We start from the raw sequence: 21,833 nt of genomic DNA on the forward strand, positions 1-21,833 counted from the left end.
TGCAGTCAAAACTCTCTGCTAATAATAATCTGTATTTGCAGCCGCTCCCCAAGCACTAGCATCACTGCCTCAGCTCCAGCTCAGATAATCAGGCATTAGATCCTCATAAGAAGCGCACAACCTAGATCCCTCACATGCGCAATTTATAATAGGGTTCGTGCTCCTATGAGAATCTAATGCCGCCACTGATCTGACAGGAGAGGGAGCTTGTGCAGTGATGCAAGTAATGGGGAATGGCTGTAAATACAGATGAAGCTTCTCTTGCTGACCCTCCACTCACCTCCTGCTGTGTGACCCAGTTCCTAATAGGCCACAGTCCACGGCCTGGGGGTTGGGGACCACAGCTATATAGTATAAGTATATACTATTATTAACTACTAATGTAAAATGGAACCCATGAGAGAAAAGGTGACTTTGGACATATTTATATATATGTTCATATGCATAAAAACTTATATATATATATATATATATATACACACATTATTATACAAATGGTTATATACAAGCATGTAGGATCTTACTAAACTTATGTATAATGCAATTTAAAAGACATTATTATTACACTAATAGAAACAGTATTTGCTAAGATATTGTTAGCTGTTGTAACAAATAAACCTCTGAATCTCAGTGGTTTAACAATAAAAAGTTTATTTCTTGATAACTGGAAGACTAGCATGGCATTCAGATTTGGTTTTCTTCCAAGCAGTGAATCAGGGACCTAATTTCTTTCCATTTTGTGGCTCCACCAGATGGACAGTGGTTTGCAAGCTCACTCATGTGCATTAAGCCAGCATAAGGGAAAGAAATGGAAGCTCTCCTGTGGCAGGTTTTCAAGGCTTAAGTCTAGAAAGGGTGTACATTGCTTCCATCCACATCCCATTGGCTAGAAAACATTCACATGACCACACTGAGCTGCAAGGGAGCCTGGGAAATGTAGTCCACCTGCATGACCAGGAAGAAGAGGACTCTCCTGTTGGGAGATGGGTTAGCAGTCTCAGCTACAGGTACTCACCTTGTTTGGCTTTAATAAAATCTCCCTCCAAAACACACGTTGTACATACTGAAGTATAGTTTGGTCTTTCTCAGTTTTAACTAAAGCTTAAAAATTGTATATTCATGCATTAAGTATTTGCAAATAATGGTAGGTGTCAGGCTGTGCCTGGTGGATTCCACTCAGCTCCTTGGCAGAGCCCACTTGAGGAGGGGCAGATTCAGATTTTGTGGAGCCTGAAGCTTGTATTAATATAATTTGGTGAGAACTGTTTAAGAAAAAGAATGCAAAATTAACTATCAAAGTAATTATTTATTTAGAATGAGAAAAAAATTTATAATAAATGATATATTTTTTAAAAAGGCAAATATCATGAGCATTATAACATCCAGAAAAACAACATAATGTTTTTAAATAATTAACTTTCTAACACATCTCTACAATACTTTCCCCCTACAGTTTCTTATATGAGCACTAAGAGCAATGCAAATGTTTTGTGCAGTGACTAATCTTTAATATTCTCTGAACTGACAGCACTTTTTAATATGCATTTCATCACCTCTCCCAGGGTTTTGTGAGGGTCTTGTGCAAGTGAGAGTCCCTGAAGCTTAAGTTTCTTTAATTTCATGGTAAATCTACCTCGGCACCAGATTCTACATGCAGGTTTAACCTTTCCCCATTTTCTAACCAGTCATGACCTGAAGAGGCCTGCTATTTGCCAGAAGAGTACTCTAAACTTAACTTTTTTCCTTCGTGGCTGAGTCTCTGGATATTGCTTGCTTCCCAATCCCTCTTTACTGTGTTTTGCTCACCTGTGAGGATAGAGAGACCAGTAAACCTGATACAAGGTGCTACAGAGTCCATCACTGTTTTCTGAGTACTTTGTTCTGCCAATGGGTTTGTTATAGTCTCAATATCTGTAGCACCCTGCTCCTCATCCAGACCCCCCCTCCCCCAGCTGATCCAATTCCAGTGGCAGGTCTTGTTGCAGTTCCTTCATCCTCCCAATGTGCCCATCCTGTTAGACTTGGTTGGTGAGGCCTTGTCCAGCCTTCCCAGATATGGCTGTAAGAGGAAGGTGGTGGTGGTGGTGTCTTAGGTGAATAATAGGTGCCTTATTCAATTTTTAGGATCTGGCTTGGGTTAGCCAGAAAAGACTCGTTGGATGGGAGGCTTTCAAATGTCTTTCTCAATGACAATGAAAATATTGGAGTAACTGGGAAAATGCTGTATTAAGTACGTGAATGGCTTGAGTCCAAGTCTCATGAAAAAGACTTATAGGGTGGAGAAAGTCTTTTGGGACCAAATCAAGAGAATAAAAGAATGGAGAAATAGATAAAAAAGTAGAAAACAATTATAGATGAGCAAAGAGACAAATTAAATAGAAAAATTTAAAGGACAGTGGATAAAATAAGGTATGTATATAGGGGGTTTGGGTAAGGAATAATATTGGAAAGCTGTCGTTGGGCCAAATGAATGAATACATGGATTTAAAACTCATACAACAGCATCTAATGGTGTGTCTTACCCACCATTTATTTTAAGAGAGGTATTTTCAAATTGTCAAAACAACCAATATGATAATGCAATTACCAAGCATGAAAAAGAAATTTTTCTGATTCAAAGAATTACAGAGGCTAATTAGAAATTCTATTATTCTATGAAACCAATCACAAGTAAATATGATTTTTTAAAAATAATTTGATGCATGTATAACTACCATCATTAGCAAATAAAATATGTAGAAGTTATTAATTTGGAAATCTTTCTTTGCTCTTGACATTTTTGGAAGATGTAAATGCCATATTTCCTTAATAGCAGATCTTCAATTAAAGAATTTAATTTCAAAGAAGTAAATATTGTTTATTTTATATTCACTGAAGATGAGTCTCTGCTTCCAGGGTCATTTAACATTTATTATTAAACACATATAAAAATCAATGCCTGCTTCGGGGCATATTAAAAGCCTAGTTTTTAGCTAATGTCACCCTTTGCCTATGGGAGACTATTTTAATATCACTTTTAGATATAGAATAAACAGAAACAAATGGATCTTCAAAACAACTTATAAAAACAAACAAATTCCATTTGTTTGTTTCATTCATAGGTAGGACACTGCTCATAATAACAGAGGCTTAGAGAGTAGTCTCTCCTTTCTTTGAATACAGGAGTCTATCCAAGCGCTACTGCTTCCCTATGCATTTTACTGGGAGATTTGGAGAGAACTTTTCAGTTTCTGTACCATTTCTTGGGTGCTAATGACAGAAGAAATGGTCCCTGCTGCTCCATAACTTTTGGCTGTTTCTATCCCATTCATGGAAGATTACTGAAGGAAGGAGTAAAATCTTATCAGGAGTGGGAGACTTTACAGTCTTCTGACCTATTATTTTTTCCTTCCTATCCACATTTTCCATGAACATGTAACACAGGCATTCCTATTTAGAGGGCCGGGAAGTACAGGTTTGTGACAAAGCAAGCTTGAATAACAAAGGAGAGGAAATAAACCTTTTACAAATGTTTTTGACAAATACAAATGATGATATATTATATTAGCATTAAACCAGGTGTTCGACAAAAGACAGCCCTCCTTTGTCAAACACCAAAGCCCTAAACGTGGCTGACCCAAATCAAAGTGTCTTACAGCAAAAAGTAACTTTGTCACCTTCACCTTCTCAACTGCACTTTCTCTCAAACTTTCTTTATTTCACAGAACTGGTGTCTTTGGTCCCCTGTGATTTCCAGTAGTTAAAACCCTCCATCCATCACTCTTTTATAATGAGACCACAGAGCTCTGACCTAGTTAAGCAATTGCATTGCATCCACATCCCAGCTTGGAATTTTGGAGGCCTTTTCATTTAGATGGTCTTCATCTGTACTCCATCTACTAAACCTATTTCTACCTGGTTTTCATCTTTATTGGTGATTTAAATGTAGATTAATTACCACCATAGTGGTGCCAGGTGATCCCAGTCAAATTTGAGCTTGATTGAATTGGAATAGCAAATTCTTTAAGCATTTTTATTTACATGAATTGCTATTTATCAGGACATTATTATCGTTTTCTGGAAGAAAATAAATGGGTTTTGTGCGTGGGTGGGGCAGGGGATGGGAACCATCTGGAGAGACGAGAATAGAGGTGCTACCAGGTTGTCTGTCCGAGGTGGTTGGAGCTAACAGCTGTCGAGTGTCATGGAACTGATGGGTTGAATGGGTTGAATTTGCTAAAATGCCCTAAGCAGAAAGCTCTCTTTCCCTTCCCATGCAGGCCTTTAAACATGCTCTGTCTAATTCCTCTTCCACACTCCTGGCTGGCATCTTGGCCAGATCCCATAGCTTTTTAGTCACTTTGATATGTAAGAACAGTCTTACATTTAGTCATTAAGAAATCTGATTCAATGTAAATCACAACTTCCATCTTATAGTCATTCATCAGTCTCCCCGCCTGCTCAGACCTGACCTGGGAACCAGCAGTGGGGTGATGAGGTAGGGCTTTGCTTTGCTTTTTCACTTTGCTCCATCAGATCCTATCCTACTCTGCATCTTCTCTTCCTCCGAGGTTGGGGTGGTCCCCTGCTGGAGTATCCTCAACCTTGCTAACTTTTTTGGTGGCACTCTTGCAAGGTGATTCAAGTCTAGCTACCTTCTGGGCTGTTCACTTGGCCCCCAGGGAAAAATCATGCATCCTTGCCCAACAAATGGTTTATAAAGTGTGGGCCTCTCCCTCTGTTGACCTCCCGCTTGGTGCTGTCAGCAGGGGCAGCTCCCCCTGCCTTCAGAATTCTCTGGGCAAGAGTTAGCCCCAGTTCTCAACTTCTCATATGCCCTCTAAACTCTAGGGGACTTAGATCAGGCTCTCCCAAGAACTCTCTCATGGTGTCCCACCCTGGGATCATGGGGGCAACAGGATCCAGGTCCTTCATCTAAGTAATCATCTAGCTGGATGGAGAGAGACACTGTTTATCCTTCTTGCAAGCTCTGCCCACTCTCTGGTTCTCGGGAAGCCCTCTCACTTGGCTTGAGTGGGAGCATCCCAGTCCCCCTCAATCTCGGTGACAGCTCTGCATCTCAGTGACTGTAATTCTTCTTTACAATTTCTAGTCTTCTCTCCCGTAGGTGGCTAATGGGGTAGGGGGAAAGATCTGATTCTGCTTTTAGTAATAAGTCACCCATTTAATACCCAGCTGCTGTTATTTCTAGGAGAGACCAATACTCAAAGTCGGCAAAGAAGCCACGAGGAAGAGAATCCTATCTATCCCGAGCCCTGTGGAGACTCCCAGAAACCACTGGGATGACTTTGGAAGGTGTATTACTCTTTGAGGGCTGCCATAACAAAATACCACAACTGGGCAGGTTAAGCAACAGCGATTTATTTCCTCACAGTTCTGGAGGCTAGAAGTCTAGGATCAAGGTGCCAGCAGGGTTGGTTTCTGGTGAGGCCTCTCTCCTTGACCTGCAGATGACTGACCGCCATCCCACTGTGTCCCCATTTGGCCTATCCTCTGTGTGCGTGCATCCCTGGTATTTCCTTGTGTGTCCAAGTTTCCTCTTCCTACGGACACCACTCAGACTGGATTAGAGCATGCCCCCTAAACCCACCTTATCTTAATCATCTCCTTGAAGATTGTATCTCCAAATACAGTCATATTCTGAGGTACTGGGGCTTAGGGCTTCAACTATGAATTTTGAGGGGACACGGTTTAGCACATAACAAGAGGAAAAGGCTGAGTGCCTAATCTTGCCAGTGTACACTTACCCACTGAGCTGAGGGTATAAAGAGCACCACAGAGGCACTGTGGGTGCCTAGTTAGGTGGACAGTTAGGATCTCTGGCTCTTGTTGGCACAGGGTTCCCTGGTTTGGTGCTGTTTCAAGCAATTGCTCCACCTGGGAAGAAGGAAAAGGGTGGGCACTCCATTTTGGTGCTGCCCCACCCTTAATCCTATCCTGAGCAATGGCTACACCTGGGGAAGGAGGGAATGCTTTATCAATCTAGGAATTCTGGCTGGGCGCGGTGGCTCATGCCTGTAATCCTAGCACTCTGGGAGGCTGAGGCGGGCAGATCCTTTGAGCTCAGGAGTTTGAGACCAGCCTGAGCAAGAGTGAGAGTGAGACCCCATCTCTACTAAAAATAGCAAGAAAATTATATGGACAACTAAAAATATATACAGAAAAAATTAGCCGGGCATGGTGGCGCATGCCTGTAATCCCAGCTACTCGGGAGGCTGAGGCAGGAGGATCACTTGAGCCCAGGAGTTTGAGGTTGCTGTGAGCTAGGCTGACGCCACGGCACTCTAGCCCGGGCAACAGAGTGAGACTCTGTCTCCAAAAAAAAAAAAAAAAAAAAAATCTAGGAATTCCTTAGCCCAGACATAAGCTTTAGAAAGTCACCTAGAGTAACCTAAGGGTAAAGAATATGCCATTAGATTGAATCTACATTGTGGTTCACCACCCCCCAGGTGGGCTTTCTTAAAGGGAGCTCATATACACAGATGGAATTTTGAGGACACCTGTTGATCATTTGCTAACATCCCACACCTCCCACGAGCCCGCCTCCAGACTGGGCTAATAAAAGGAAACAATCCCAGAAGTGAGTGGGTCAGTGAGTGAGTTGGTTTGTTTCTCTTCGCTTGCGGCGACAGAGCCGTTTTATTCTACGATGAAGAGCTGCTGGCGTGAAACTGCTCCCTGCCTGAGGTTACTCCGTCGTATTGGCCTTGCTGGTGATTTTTCCAAGAAAGGAGTCAGAGGACTGGGGTAACAGTCTGGACTTGACACTTTGGTGTGTCTGGTCATTCTTCGGCCAAGAGCACACCAAGAACCGAGGGCAGACTCCCACTCTGACATCTTTGGTGACAGAACTTGGATTGTGACACCTGGAGCCCTGCATTTACCCAGGTGAGGGTGAATGAGCTCATGAAATTCAGATACTGGTAATAATTTAGTCCATCAGAACTCCCAGTTTGGTGAGACTCGGGGACATTCAGGGTATACACTAACCCAGTTTTCCAAAGAGTAAATCGGTCTTTCAGAGTTACAAAGCTACTCTCTCTCTCTAACATAGAATATAACTAATGTTTCTTTCCTTAAAAAAAAAAATAACAGAAGCTCTGCCTTGGGTGGGGCAAAGGCAATATATGTAACCTAAACATTTGTACCCCAGTAATATGCTGAAATAAAAAAAATTAAAAAATAAACTATACAGGGTTAAAAAAACAAATAACAAGGAATTCACAAATCACCTAGTCTTAACACTTTAATGTCAGATTAGAAATGATTAGCTTACTTCTGTGTCTACACTTTTCAAATCAAGCAGAAAAGTGAGTAATTATGTGTGTGTTTGCTTAAATTATGTAAACAATTGTCTTAATAGGCCACTTTGTTTTGCTTTTGTAGATCTAACCTCTATGTGACTTAGGTGGTATTTATTTAGGTATATAAGATTTTTTTTTTTTTTTGAGACAGAGTCTCACTCTGTTGCCCAGGCTAGAGTGAGTGCCGTGGCGTCAGCCTAGCTCACAGCAACCTCAAACTCCTGAGCTCAAGGGATCCTCCTGTCTCAGCTGTCCGAGTAGCTGGGACTACAGGCATGCACCACCATGCCCGGCTAATTTTTTCTATATATATTTTTAGCTGTCTATATAATTTCTTTCTATTTTTAGTAGAGATGGGGTCTCACTCTTGCTCAGGCTGGTCTCGAACTCCTGAGCTCAAACGATCCGCCCACCTCGGCCTCCCAGAGTGCTAGGATTACAGGCGTGAGCCACCGCGCCCGGCCAAATTTCTTGATTTATTTCTTGATTTATTTTTTACTGAAGGAAAAATGGGGAAAAACTACCTTTTCCTTTTTGTCAAGCAAGCAACCTTTCTTAAATTCTTGAGCCAACATATAGACTTCTAAATCCTTTTTACTATTGTTTCATCAGCTCATTTTTTCCCTTCTAGTTATTGAATACACTTAGCAATTAGCTTAGTTTTTCTCAAGAAATTTCCATTTATCTGCCTTCTCCTTATCTTTTGCTTTATAATGCCTCTAGCATTTGCTAAATATGATACTTTGACAACCAGTTATTTTCTGGTCTTGTATCCAATAGTTTATTTCTTCCTTTTGCAGTTCTTACGTTTTCTGACTGATTATATCCTTAGGTGGTACTATGGTTTGAATGTATCCTCCAAAGTTTATGTGTCGGAAACTTCATCCCCAATGCAACAGTGTTGAAAGGTGGGACTTTTAAGAGGTGATTAGATCATGGGGGCAATGCATAGAATAAAAAGCATTATCTCAGGAGTACGTTAATTAGGGCAGGAGTACATTACTGATAAAAGGATAGTTTGGCTTCCTTTCTGTCTTCTGCTCTCTCACTCCCCTGCCCTTCTGCCTTCAGACTGTGGGATGACACAGCATGAAGCCCTCACCAGCTGCCAGCACCTTGACGATGGACTTCCAGCCTTCAGAACTGTGAGAAGCAAATTTCTTTTTGTTATAAATCACTCAGTCTGTGGTATCCTGTTTTAGCAACACAAAACAAAGACAGGTGGTCTATATGTTGAGTAATCTACTTTTTCAATTTTTGTTATTTAAATTTTCACTGTGATAGTATGTGTGTAAAATTTAAATACATTGTGGAACCAGAGAAGTAACATTTTCCATCTTAAATGAGTAATTTGAACATAATGCTCAAGTGCTGTGAAACTCTCTTTAAATGTTACTCTGTATTCCCTTTCTAATTTTGAATCAAGTCCTGAAAATTCTACAGGCTAACTTTTCTTAATATAGCAAGTGAGCAAACATGTTTATACATGTTCATTTTCTTATGGCCTCTAGGAGTTGGTAGGAAATAAAAGGTCCAAAATAAATAGATTTGGGTGGACAAATTAGTAGAATTAGGTTATGTGAGATAAAATGAAGTGAAAGAACCTCTTCTTAATTGGAAGCCTTTGGGTATTGATGGACTGTTTTAAACAGATGAGGCTGTCAGGAAGCCTGTGGTTTTGCCAGACTTTTGGCAGTGTAGGAAGGTAGAATTTGGCTTAAGGGTAGGAGAGTTGCTGGAAAATGGACTGAGGTTGCTGTCAGTAAATATGAAGTGAAGGGGTTTAGGGAATAGTAACTTGGAGCTGGATTCTCCTTTTTTTTTTTTTTAAGGGTCAAGTACCCAAAGGAGCTAAAGGAAAGGGTGGGCATATGGGTATGGGCCCACAACCTGGGTGGAACGTGACCCCCTACAGGATGTCCTGGGAGGTCGTGGAGCAACCTGAAGTCCCCAGGTACCATATGGGGAGAAAAGTGGTAGAAGGCATTGATGAGAAACATTGCTACTTTATAATTTTACCTGGTTACAAACATTCCACCACTTAAGCTATCTTCGGCTGTTACTCTTTTGTGTTTACAGCAACTGTTTAAAATCTACGAAACACCAATTAACATTTTTTTCCATCCTATAGTTTCTAATCTCATTGTTCTGTCCCCATAAAGTGGCAAAACCATGGACACAGTGTTTTCTCACAGACACTTCTTGTTGGAGCATTTTTATAGCTTGTGCTGAGTGCCAAGGTTACTATGGGTGTGCAAACATCAACTGACTAAGAAAAGTGATTTTAATCTTGTTTTCCCAATGGGATATTCAAAGTGTCTAGGGTGATAACAAGTAATTTGCATTTAATTAAAAGTAAAAAGCATCTTGTGTGGAAACTTTCACTAGAATAAAATTCTGAGACCACTGGAGCTAATCCAGTGGCAATTTATTTAAAAGCATATGAAAAACTTGATAGTGCTACATTTGAGTTCTAAGAGTCGGTAATTTTCATTTTCACTCATACATATACACAACATACTGGTAAATGGCGACATGAGTCAAGAAAAAAATTTGCATTAGCTATGTACATAACTTGGAGAGTCTGAGTGAACTCAATAGTTCTGTTTAACTTTTATGTGTGTAGTCAACTACCTAGAGAAAAATAGCTCTTTGAAACTTTTAGAGTTATCTATCACTTTTGAGTAATGTTCAGATAGGTGAATATCTGCTGAGTCAGAATGTTTTCTCATCAATCCAAAAGTTACCGTTTACTAATTAGTTCTAGCTTTTGGCTAAGAAAAGCTAACAGTCACTCCCGTTATGGTTTCGAAGGAAACAGGGAACATTTTCCTTGAAATTTATGATCAACAGTTTTTTAGACTCAATCATAGAAGCATTTTGTTTAATATGGGACAAATCATTGAAGTGAACACACCATTTATTAAAATAGTAAACAAGACAATTTTGGTATTAACATGTATTCTTGAAGATGAGTTCCCATGCTGTCAGGAAATGGACAAAGCTTAGTGGGGAAAAAAAGTTATTTCTGATACTAACTTCAGATTTATTTTTCAAACTAAGAGCTCTTCTTTCATCACTTAACTACATCCCACCTTCTAAATGAAATATTTTTTTTTTTTTTTTTTTGAGACAGAGTCTGGCTCTGTTGCCCGGGCTAGAGTGCCATGGTGTCAGCCTAGCTCACAGAAACCTCTAACTCCTGGGCTCAAGCAATCCTCCTGATTCAGCCTCCCAAGTAGCTGGGACTACAGGCATGTGTCACCATGCCAAGCTAATTTTTTCTATATATATTCTTAGTTGTCCATATAATTTCTTTTTATTTTTAGTAGAGACGGGGTCTCACTCTTGCTCAGGCTGGTAAATGATTTGATGACTCCAGTCCAAAGATAGCAGGCACTCCTATCAACTGCTGAGCATTTATTGCCTCTGCATATTCACATTTTCTTGCACTAACATTTACTTTTTCCCTCATGTGTATTTTACCACAATAAAAACAATTAACAAAAAATTACCATCTTAACCGTTTTTAGGTTTACAGTTCAGTGGCATTAAGTACATTCACATTGTGATGCAACCATCACCACCATCCCTCTGCAGAACTCTTTTCATTTCACAAAACTGAAACTCTATACTCATTAAACAATAACTTCCTATTCCCCAGTCACACTAACTTTTTATAAGGTATAAATGATTTCCTGTTAGTCTTATCACTCCAACTACATTGCAAGCTCCTTGTAGGAAGCACCCATGTATTAATACTAGTGATATAACATACATATGGGTATCTACTATCAGGCATTGTTCTAAGTGCTTTGCAAATATTAACTCACATAGTTATTCATCTTTGTATGTTCCACAGAATCTAGCACGTACTTTCATGTGGGAGACAGAAAATATTTGTGGAATGAATTTCGGTACCACTTAAACATTTCCCAGTGACTCTGGCTGTCACTGCAATTGTAAAGTTACAAAAAGAACAGGTTACCTCGGGAAAATACTTTGAGCACAATCTGATGCTACATGATGCATGGCAAGTTTAAAGAAGTTCTGTATTTTAGCCACATTTAGGCCAGGTTTCTATTAATAGTAAGGGAAGCTAAGAGGGAAGTTATTCCTAAATGATAGTAAGCACAAGAAGTGACTCTACGCAGTTAAGGTCTTCCTCCCTATGGGCACCCGTGGTCAACTCCAGGCAGACTTAGGAAAGGGGAAGACCCTGGGCTGGAGCGGGCCTCTGCGGGCCAGCGGGCGGGGCGGGGCGGGGCTCCGGAGGGGGCGGAGCCAGGGCGGGGCTCCGGGGCGGGGCCCGGCGGGGGCAGGGCCGGGCTGGGCCGGCCCGGGCGGGGCGCGCGGCTGCACCGGGCGGCGATGGCGGCGGACGGGGACTGGCAGGATTTCTATGAGTTCCAGGAGCCGGCCCGGAGCCTCCAGGACCAGGAAAACTGTAACGCCAGCCCCGAGGCCGGGGCCGGGGCGGGCGGGGGCGGCGACGGCTTCCCGGCGCTGGCCTGCAGCTTGGAGGAGAAGCTGAGCCTATGTTTCCGCCCCCCGGGTCCGGGCGCCGAGCCCCCGCGGGCGGCCGTGCGGCCCATCACCGAGCGCAGCCTCCTGCAGGGGGACGAGTGAGTGCGGGCCCCGCCGGGGCGGGCGGGCGCCTCCTCTGCCCCTCGCCCTGCCCGCCTGCTCTTGTCGGCAGCCTTGGCTGGACTCCGGCCGCAGGCTCCTCCTGCGTCCTCCTTCCGCCTCCATGGACGCCGGAGTCCCGCCCTTCTGCTCCCGTCGCCGCCTCCGGGCTGTCGACCTCCGCATGCTCCGCGGGTTAAATCCCGGGCTCCCCCGCCCGCCGCGCTCCCTGAAACCTTGCCGCTGCCCCTCCTGTCTCGAAACCAAACCTTCGCTGGGTTTAGAGGGGAATCTCCCGTGCGGAGCACGTAGTTAGAGACGGTACCTCCTGGCGCACGTGTGTGGCCTTTCATTCATTCAGCTGGCATAATTGTCAAGCGCCTGCTAAATGTCAGGTGCTGCTTCGCAGTGGGATTACCAAAATGCCTGGACATTGCCCCTGTCAAGGAGGGCACAACGTAGGATGGGAGATAGATTTGTAAACAACATATTTATATGGGTGTAATAAGCGCTCTGATGGATATATGTGCCAAATATGGGAGATCTAATAGGGTGTACCTGGGGGAGAGTCAGAAAAGACTTCATAGAGAAAAATGTGCAAACTGGATCCTGATGGATGAGTGGGAGTTTGCCTGGCAGGTGAAGAAAGGTCTAGCAGTCTAGGTCGCGGGTATAGCATGTGCGAGGGCACCAACGTGCAAGGCAGCATTTACGGCACAGGCATCTGTGGGGCCCGAGAGGCCAGGTGGAGTGCAAGCCATCACACAGGCAAAAACGAAAGGCTCTGGTCATTCATGTCAAGGATTTTATAGCCTGGTGGAGAGGCCAGTGCATAAACAAGTGATAATTACAGCATCACCTAAGTGCAATGATTGAAAATTCACAGGGATTTACTAGAACTGGAGGAGGGGAGGGCACTTTTTTAACCACCCTGAGCCCCAATTATAATTTAGTAAAGTAAGAGTTGTATTTACGTACCGCGGCTTTAATCCCAAAATATGGTAAAAGGAATGGTGGGAGTGAGGGGACTCAAGCACGTTGTGCGTGCAAGGGGAGAGGAGCCCTTGGAGAGGCCGAAGGTAAAAAGAGTGGAGTACACACTGAGGACTTGGGAAGGAATGGGTGGGTTCTCAGGGCGTTAATGGGCTGCAGAGACTAGGTCAGGGAAGAATTTTGAGAGATAGAGAAGGAGCCATGGACATAGAAAAGGGCTCCAGCCTGGTGGTCTCCTTTCCTCTGTGAATCAGATCTATCCAGAATAAGGTGGGAAGCTTGAAAAGAGGAGGTTGGGAATGGGGGTCTGTAAACATGGCAGAGGTGAGGGGCAGGCTGGACTGTGTTTGGAGGCCATCTCTTTTTAGTGGTTCCTCTGTAGAGTATTCTGCCCAGGTATAGAGAAGGGAAAAGTTTATAACTGGATTTTATATACACATATGCATGCAGTCAGTAGCAAAAGAAGACATTTTTGAAAGTCTGTTCCCAAAGAGAAGGTAAGCTTAGGTATATTTAGATTTATGTACTCTGAATCACGAAAACTCAGGACACATTCTAGATTTAAAAATTACTGTATTATGTATTTGTATGTATCAAGAGTAACTTACTTCTGGGTATGGTGGCACATGTCTGTAGTCCTAGTTACGTGGGAAGCTGAGGCAGGAGGATCGATTGAGATCAGTAGTTTGAGACCAGCCTGGGCAACACAGTGAGACCCCATCTGTAATGAAACAAAATTAGCTGGGCAAGCCACACCTGTAGTCCCAGCTGCTTGTAAGGCTGAGGATCCCTTGAGCCCAGAAGTTTGGGCTGCAGTGAGGTATGATCATGCAGAACGAAATCTCGTCTCTTAAAAAAAAAAAAAAGAGGTAACTTGAAACACATTAGTAGATTGTACATAGATAGTTATGGGTCCCTGTTTATGCTTCACCTGGACTGTCTGGAAAGTAGTTTATTTTAGTCTTTGCTTAAACAAATGTTACTCTTGATAATGGTTTTTAGTGGATTATATGTTGGTGGTAATGCATATCTCTTGATTTAGGAATGCATAAGAAATCTCTTTTCAGGAGCTGGGGGCTGGTGATCACTGTCACTGTCCCCTCTCTATTACTTGATAGGGTCCATTCTAGCTCCTTTCACTAAAGACAGTTGGGAATTTTTTCATTCAGATATTACCTTGCCTTAGGGCACTTTATTTAACTTCTCTGATTCTCACATTCAGTTTTAGTTTTGGTTAAATATGGATTGCATTTATCTGCTGAGGTTTTATGTTAGAATGATATTACACAGGATTCAATGGTAGCAGGACTTTGACCTCCTTACAAAAGAGCTGTCCTGCTCGTTGTTTATGACTTGTAGTACTTTATGATAAAGATGAAGGCAGTTCATATGCCTTCACTGGAGAATTCTAGAAATCTTTCATTGAAGTTGGCCCTATGTCCTTCCAACTACAATTGTTCGGACCTCAGTGAGATAGAGGACTGTTAATTAACCTTCGTTTTCTTGAAAGATCAAACTCACCTGTAGTTACTTCTTCTAGGTGAAGTAGTCCACTCCACTTGTCCTTTTCTTTCAGCCTCATTTAAGAAGGAACAAACACATGGACAAAACAAAGTCCCCAAACTCTGGACTGTCTTCACCTACTAGAATATCCTACTCAAGTCCCTGACCAAGGTTAGGGATCTAGTCAGTTATTCAGTATTTGAAAATTTTTTACCCAGGAAAGTATGGGCCAGAAGCCCAGCAAGTTTAGCAGTCCATAGGCATTGCCTCCAATTCCGCCTCGTTGGCATGAGAGGAGGTAGGATTCCATCAGAATGAACCATGCATATGGGACAGTTGCTGGGTAAACAACCCAGTCTTCTACAGCTTTTGGGATTCACATTTTCGTTGAAGCTAATGTACATTTTAAAGCCAAACATCATTTGGGATGTTTTGCTTTTGGCAGTTGCAGTCCTGTTGCTTCCCTTTTGCACCAAGTCTCTATTTATTAAATCAAGTATGTTGCTTCTCTATTTTTAATAAACTTTCATTCTTATGTTTATGCCCCTACTGCGATTGTTTTTGTATCCTAGTGGCTTACACAGTTGGGAAGAAAGCCTACCCAATCACTGAATGGCTTATTCATGATTAAATACTTGTTATAAATTTTAGGATTTTTTTTTTTTCTTTACAACATGGTTGTGTATACCCCTAGTAAGTAAGTAGCTCATATGTGTCGTGTTTTTTATTTACCCCAATTAAATTTCATCTCATTTGTATTTATTTCATAAAATGTCATGTTTTATTATGCTTGTTACTACTTTGGTACTGAGACCTGAATTTTGGTCATGAAGTTGGAGTTTGCTGTTCTTATCTGGTGTGGTTTGAGACTTTCCTTAGTACAACTCATTTGAAATAATGCTTCAAGCAGTGGAGCTGGAAAGAATGTCTGCTTCTTGTCCAAGTCTCTCACTTTATAGAAGGCCAGCTGGTACCTGGAGAGGTTAAGGGACTTGGCCAAAGACTATTGCTTGAGGAAGAACAGAGACAAGCGTTTGTTCCCTCAGTCTTAGTTGAGTGCTGTTCCATTTTACCCTCCTGCCTCCCCGTAGTGCTGTGTGACAATAAGGTAGGGTAACTGCCCTGCATGTAACCTGCGTGCGGTTTATCGAACTCCCTCTCTCTGCCCTTTCATTTCACCTGTCTTAATCTTTAGCCTCTTACCTTACAAATTAGCTACTAAATCCTGATGGCACATTGAGACTGAATCTCCAGAAAGGATTAAAAACCCTTTGCTTAGGCCAGGCGCGGTGGCTCACGCCTGTAATCCTAGCACTCTGGGAGGCCGAGGTGGGCGGATCGTTTGAGGTCAGGAGTTCGAGACCAGCCTGAGCAAGAGCGAGACCCCACCTCTACTAAAAATAGAAAGAAATTATATGGACAGCTAAAAATATATATAGAAAAAATTAGCCGGGCATGGTGGCGCATGCCTGTAGTCCCAGCTACTCGGGAGGCTGAGACAGGAGGATCGCTTGAGCTCAGGAGTTTGAGGTTGCTGTGAGCTAGGCTGACGCCATGGCACTCACTCTAGCCTGGGCAACAGAGTGAGACTCTGTCTCAAAAAAAAAAAAAAAAAGAACCCCTTTGCTTAGAGAGAGATTATTCACTTTTGAAATAGTCTTTGTGTGTGGAAGTTACAGAAGAAGAGGAAGTGCAGTGCAAAGTGTATTTACTACCTGTGTGGCCCCGGACACATTGCTTCACCTTGCTGTGCTCTAGTCTCCTTATCTGTAAAATGGGGATATAATGGTTCCTACTTGTAATGTTGTCTTTGAGCACTAAATGAGTTAATGTATGTAAACTGCTTAGAATAATGCCCAGGACATAGTACAGTGAAGTGTTAGCTACTGATTTTGGCAGTTTTCCATATCACTTCATTTCCCCTCAGGACTTCTTGTCAGCCCAATTATATACTTTTTTCTTCTCATTTAGGAGACTCTACTATGTTGATGTTTTTTTGCTTTGATATTTGGTGATCTTTTATCACTGACTATTTATTTTAAAAAGAACATAGAGCATGTGAACTTTCATTGATTGTAGTATTCTCCTTTTTAAGGATTTGGAATGCCCTGACAGATAATTACGGAAACGTGATGCCTGTCGACTGGAAGTCATCGCATACTAGGACCTTGCATTTGCTTACTCTGAACCTCTCAGAAAAAGGGGTAAGTTAGGAATTGAACTGATGATGCTGATAATGGCACTAAAGCAATAGCATTTCTGTTTAACAGATTCGTTGACTTGCCTCTTATTCCCAAGGCTCTCTCTCGTGCCATCTTGGCTCCACTGCTCTCGCCTTGCTAGCACCTGCCTTTAGTTCTTCCCCAGCACACACTGACTTTTGTATGGTTAGCTGAATTTCCATCACAATTTCGATGTGCTGGGAACACTCAGTAAAGATGCTAGCCCTTCATTTAACATTGTGAGGATATTGGAATGTCAACATGGAGTTAATGTCTTAATGAATTTAGTGAGCTACTGGACATGACATACTGTCAAGGGATTACGGTACTCCAGTGAATGTTGGGGAGTCTTTAAAAGATAGTTCTTGGCTTTCTAATGCTTCATGGCTAACTTGTCATGCGTGGGGCTCCTGTGTACATCTTGGTTTTGTAAAGTGAAGATGCCTTGAGTGAGACGTGTGAGCACCAGTGTTAGGACAGCTAGGGGGCCAGAAAAAGGCAGAGACTTACTTGAAGTAGAAAATCATAGTGTTAAGTTTGTTTAAAGTTGATGAGAAATCTAGCCAAATTATGTAAGTTTCAGGGCCAGACTGTTTAAGTTCCTTACCAAATAACAGTGTAAACTCATGCCAGGTCTTCTGGCATGCTCTATATTTCATTACAAGTATAATTGTGTGATTATTGGGAGTCTAATGCAGTAGGGCTGTCAGTATTTTAAATGGTATTGTTAATGTTTCATGAAAATGATTTTCTTAAATATGTGATTCAGAAAAGCCTGCTGCTAATGTTTTTTAGTGCAATGTAGAGTTCTGACTGTATTTCCCAGTATTCAGTAGGTATGGAAATCTTACTATTTGTTGCAATTATTAACCCCATTAAGCCTTGCAGACTGACCTGACATACATTTAGTGAAAAGGAATAAAAGTATCATCTGTTCTGTCTTCTTTTTATTTAGGTCCTAGCTATCATTTTGGACTTAGTTCAAGTTTCCCTTCCTTTCTGAAGCTTCCTATTACTGTTTTAGCCTTTGCTGATCTCATGGAATTATATAATTTTGGAGTTGGAAGGGGCTTTAGAGGACACTTAATCCAGCCTCTCACTTGGGGGGAATCCACACCTCCAGCATCTTTGACAGATGGTCATTTAGCCATGGCCTAAATCCCTGCATGGAAGGAAAACATGCTCCTCTCTGTGGGAATTGGTGACACTTGTGAGGATTTGAACTGTTAAAGGACTTGTTATCTGTCCCACAGAATTTAATCCCTGTGTCTCTTGGGTGCTCATCCCTGCAGCACTTTGGCCACGTCTCTGTGAAATCACTACTGCACTCTCCTGTTAATCTTGTGTTTCTGGGTCTGTCATTAGATTGTGACTTCCCAGTGGACAAATGTCTTTGTATTTGTCTTTTTAGTGACTACCACTCCCTGGCACATAGTGAGTACCAAGATACTTGTGTGTTGAGGGAAGGAGTGAATATAACCTCATCAGTGAGACTGTAAGGTCAGAGATCATGATGGAAAGGGTTTTTTTTTTTTTTTCCCTATTTTCTATATTATTTAAAATAGTGCTGAATCCATAGAAGCCATGAGTAGTTTTTTGACATATTAGAAAATAGCATAGTAGAGTTTCTTTCATAGTTTCCAAGAGAATTACATTAGCAGCAGGAATGGGGCACTGTAATCCAATTTCATTAAATAAAATGTACAGTTGATGGCTGGGCGCGGTGGCTCATGCCTGTAATCCTAGCACTCTGGGAGGCCGAGGCGGGAGGATTGCTCAAAGTCAGGAGTTTGAGACCAGCCTGAGCAAGAGCGCGACACCGTCTCTACTAAAAATAGAAACAAATTAGCTGGACAACTAAAAATATATAGAAAAAATTAGCCGGGCACGGTGGTGCATGCCTGTAGTCCCAGCTACTCGGGAGGCTGAGGCAGGAGGATCGATTGAGCCCAGGAGTTTGAGGTTGCTGTGAGCTAGGCTGATGCCACGGCACTCACTCTAGCCCGGGCAACAGAGCGAGACTCTGTCTCAAAAAAAAAAAAAAATGTACAGTTGGTAATAATACAACAATAGAAATAATACAAATAAACAATATTATATAACTATTTACATAGTATTTACATTATATTAGGTATTATAAGTAATTTATATATGATTTAAAGTGTACGGGAGGGTGTGTGCAGGTTATATGGAAATACTACCCCATTTTATGTAAAAGACTTGAGCATCTGTGGATTTTGGTATGGGGGGGCGTGTCCTGGAGCCAATCCCCCATGGATACCGAGGGACAACTGTATTTCTTGTATTGTTCGTAGATTGCATCTTGGGAATTAATTCCCTTTTGCTGCCTTTTGAATGTTTTCAGTGCCAAAGTAATGGAATAGCCAAGGTGGTGATTAGTAATAACTTAGAGTTTAGTACTAGTAGTGATACTAAAAGCCTTACCTGGAGAAACTCAGCAAATTCAAGTGGACAAGTGATCATCCATCTGTAATCTGTCTGTTGTGATGTAACTATTCTGGTGATGAAATGAATAGCATTGAAATTAGAACTCTGTTCCTCAGGAAGGATTAGCACACATTGAGTTCTGAAGAGCAGTGGGTGACAAAGACTATGGAAGAAGCAATCATGTCATTCTGTTACATGGTATATAATTTTTTTTTTTTTTTTTAACCTGGGAAAGTTACTGTATTTGCCATTGCCACCTGGGTGCTCTAGTCTTCCCGTGACTGAGCTATGCAAAATCTACCTTTTGAAAACATTCTTTAGATTAATCTAGTTATAAAACAGAGTGTATATGGAATTTTTTTCTTGACAAAGAGATTTTTTATTTTTTGCATTAAGATGAGAAAATCATTCAGGTAAACTAGTTTGCTCGATTTCAGTATTTTATTTATTTATTTTTTCATTGAAGGTTAAGATGGCACACTTCTAAGTTTGATGAGTCTTTTCTAGACTAAGACAACTAAAGTGGTCGATTCCAAATTCTTACCTGGGTGCATTTTTTCCATTTGATGTATCTTTAATTTTATACAGGGAAACAGTACCACCAGCTCTGTATCTAACTCTGGCATAGGCAGGAGCGATGGGAATGCTTGGCAAAAAGAAGGCACATTTATGCCGAATGGGAGAGTGAATAATGCTGCCCGTGACAGCCAAGGTTAGTTTTCAAAGCCTGAGAGGGATTCCAGCCCTTAGCATATGCCATCTCTGTGGGGAATGGACTTGGCTGCCTCTCTGGAAAGATGATCTGGGATCATTATTTCTGTTGTCATGGAAATTTATTCTAATAGTTTACTGGTATTACTCATGTGTTTTGGCAGTGGCTGTAAACCTGTTCTAAATCTGGTGCCATTCTTGAATATCCTTATGTGATAGAATGCTTCCAATTCATTTTGGCTTAGGAACATCTTCTTTGCCTTCTTCCTTTCATGTGCATTTTTGTAAGGACAGGGACTTTTAAAATGCATGTTTATACCTTAAAGAGGAGAAATAGGGCCACATGTGGTGGCTCATACCTATAATTCCAGCACCTTGGGAGACTGAGGTGGGAGGATCACTTGAGGCCTGGAGTTCGAGACCAGTCTGGGCAAACATAGCGAGACCTTGTCTCTAAAAAAATAAAAAAAAAACTGGCTGGGTGTGGTAGCACCCACCTGTAGTCCAGCTACTCAGGAGGCTGAGGCAGGAGGATTACCTGAGCTCTGGAGTTCGAGACTGCAATGAGCAATGATGGCACCAGTGCACTCCAGCCTGGGCAACAGAGTGAGACCTTGACCAAAAAAAAAAAAAAAAAAAGGAAGAAGATAATAGCATGTCTTCCTTAGGAGTAATTTTAAAATTAAAATTTTTATTTATAAGTCAGAGGGGAAAAATAAAACTATGGCCCTCAAACTACAACTTAGAAGAGTGATTGGGGCTGGGGCTTGTGTTTGGAGTGTCAGGTCAGTGAAGATAATTGTCAGATCTACACTGTGTCGTCAACACATCATGATCATGTTGTGGCACTTTTTCATCTTTCCTTCCACGGTCTTAAAATCAAACATCCCCTCACGTCAAGAACTTAGTGTCTTGACGTTTCTCCTTCCTTACTGAAATTAAATTATTAAAGGTAAAGGAATAACTGTCATAGTTTAAAAAATAAATTAGACCAATGGACTTAAATGAACAGGCAGCCCTTGCCCCACTTACCCCATCTTTGATGTCTACTTGCCAGAGGCAACCACTTTCAAGAACTACGTCAGCTGTTTCTTCTAGCAGATAACATACTCATACCGTTTTTATGTGATTTTATTTCTTCAATTTTAGACTTTACCCATTTACTTTCTACCCGGAGGATGAAGGTTTAGGTCTCTTATATTCCTGCTCCAACCTGCAACCCCATAACCCTCACAAAAACTTTCCTTTCTCTCATCTTCCCAATGTAATCATATCAAAATCTGTGGTTAAGTTAATCTTCGTCATTTATATTTACTGTTTAGGTGTTCACAGTTGACTCATTTTGGTGTATCATGATTAAATTTCCTCTTTTACTGGGTTTTTTTTCTTAGGGTGGTAATAATTGCCTTTTGTGGCTTATTTAGTTTATAATTAGCTCACAATTCAGCCTCAATAGAGCCATAGAACTCATTTTGGTAAATGGAATACACTAGGTAATTTATCAGTCTCTGTTCTCTCTGTCACTTTTTTTGCGCTCCCCTGCTTTTCTTAATGTTCTACGGTAACAATTCTAATCTGAACTCGTTATTCTCTAGTTTATCTTCACACCCATCATTTTCACTGGGATTTTCACTTCGCTGTCATTACAGGAATCCTCTTCATCTCTTTGTTGTATTAGACCCTATATGCCTTTTTCCCTTTTCATTTTCCTCCTGGTAGCTTTTGGAGAAAGGGTTTATGAGAGGTAAGTTTTTTGAGAAGTTGTATGTCTGAAAATGTCTTTATTCTAAGCTCCTGTCTAATTGTTAGTTTAGCTGGATACAAGATTCTAGGGTGGAATTTATTGAAACACAAATTACACTGATTGTTTTCTAGCATCTATTATTACTATTGAGAATTCAAATGACATTCAGATTCCTGATCCTTTTCATGTGATGATTTTTTTTCTTTCTGGAAGCTTTTGGATTCTTGTTTTACACACAGTGTTCTGAAATCTCATGATGATGTGTCGAAGGCCATGGCTAGT

At 41.5% G+C, this 21,833-nt stretch overlaps 1 protein-coding gene across 2 annotated transcripts in view; it reads left to right on the top strand.

Annotated features, from left to right (window-relative positions):
• The first annotated feature begins 11,649 nt into the window (after nt 1-11,649).
• Nucleotides 11,650-21,833, top strand: part of FEZ2 (fasciculation and elongation protein zeta 2) — a 42,082-nt gene continuing 31,898 nt past the window's right edge. For both annotated transcript variants that reach the window (XM_069494332.1, XM_069494333.1), the window contains exons 1-2: nt 11,650-11,929; nt 16,522-16,630. In XM_069494332.1, coding sequence (XP_069350433.1) covers nt 11,676-11,929; nt 16,522-16,630 — 363 coding nt within the window. In that variant the 5' untranslated portion in view covers nt 11,650-11,675. The remainder of the gene's footprint in view (nt 11,930-16,521; nt 16,631-21,833) is intronic.

This window comes from Eulemur rufifrons, chromosome 19 (assembly GCF_041146395.1).
Source record: "Eulemur rufifrons isolate Redbay chromosome 19, OSU_ERuf_1, whole genome shotgun sequence".
In the NCBI taxonomy this organism is placed as follows: Eukaryota; Metazoa; Chordata; class Mammalia; order Primates; family Lemuridae; genus Eulemur; species Eulemur rufifrons.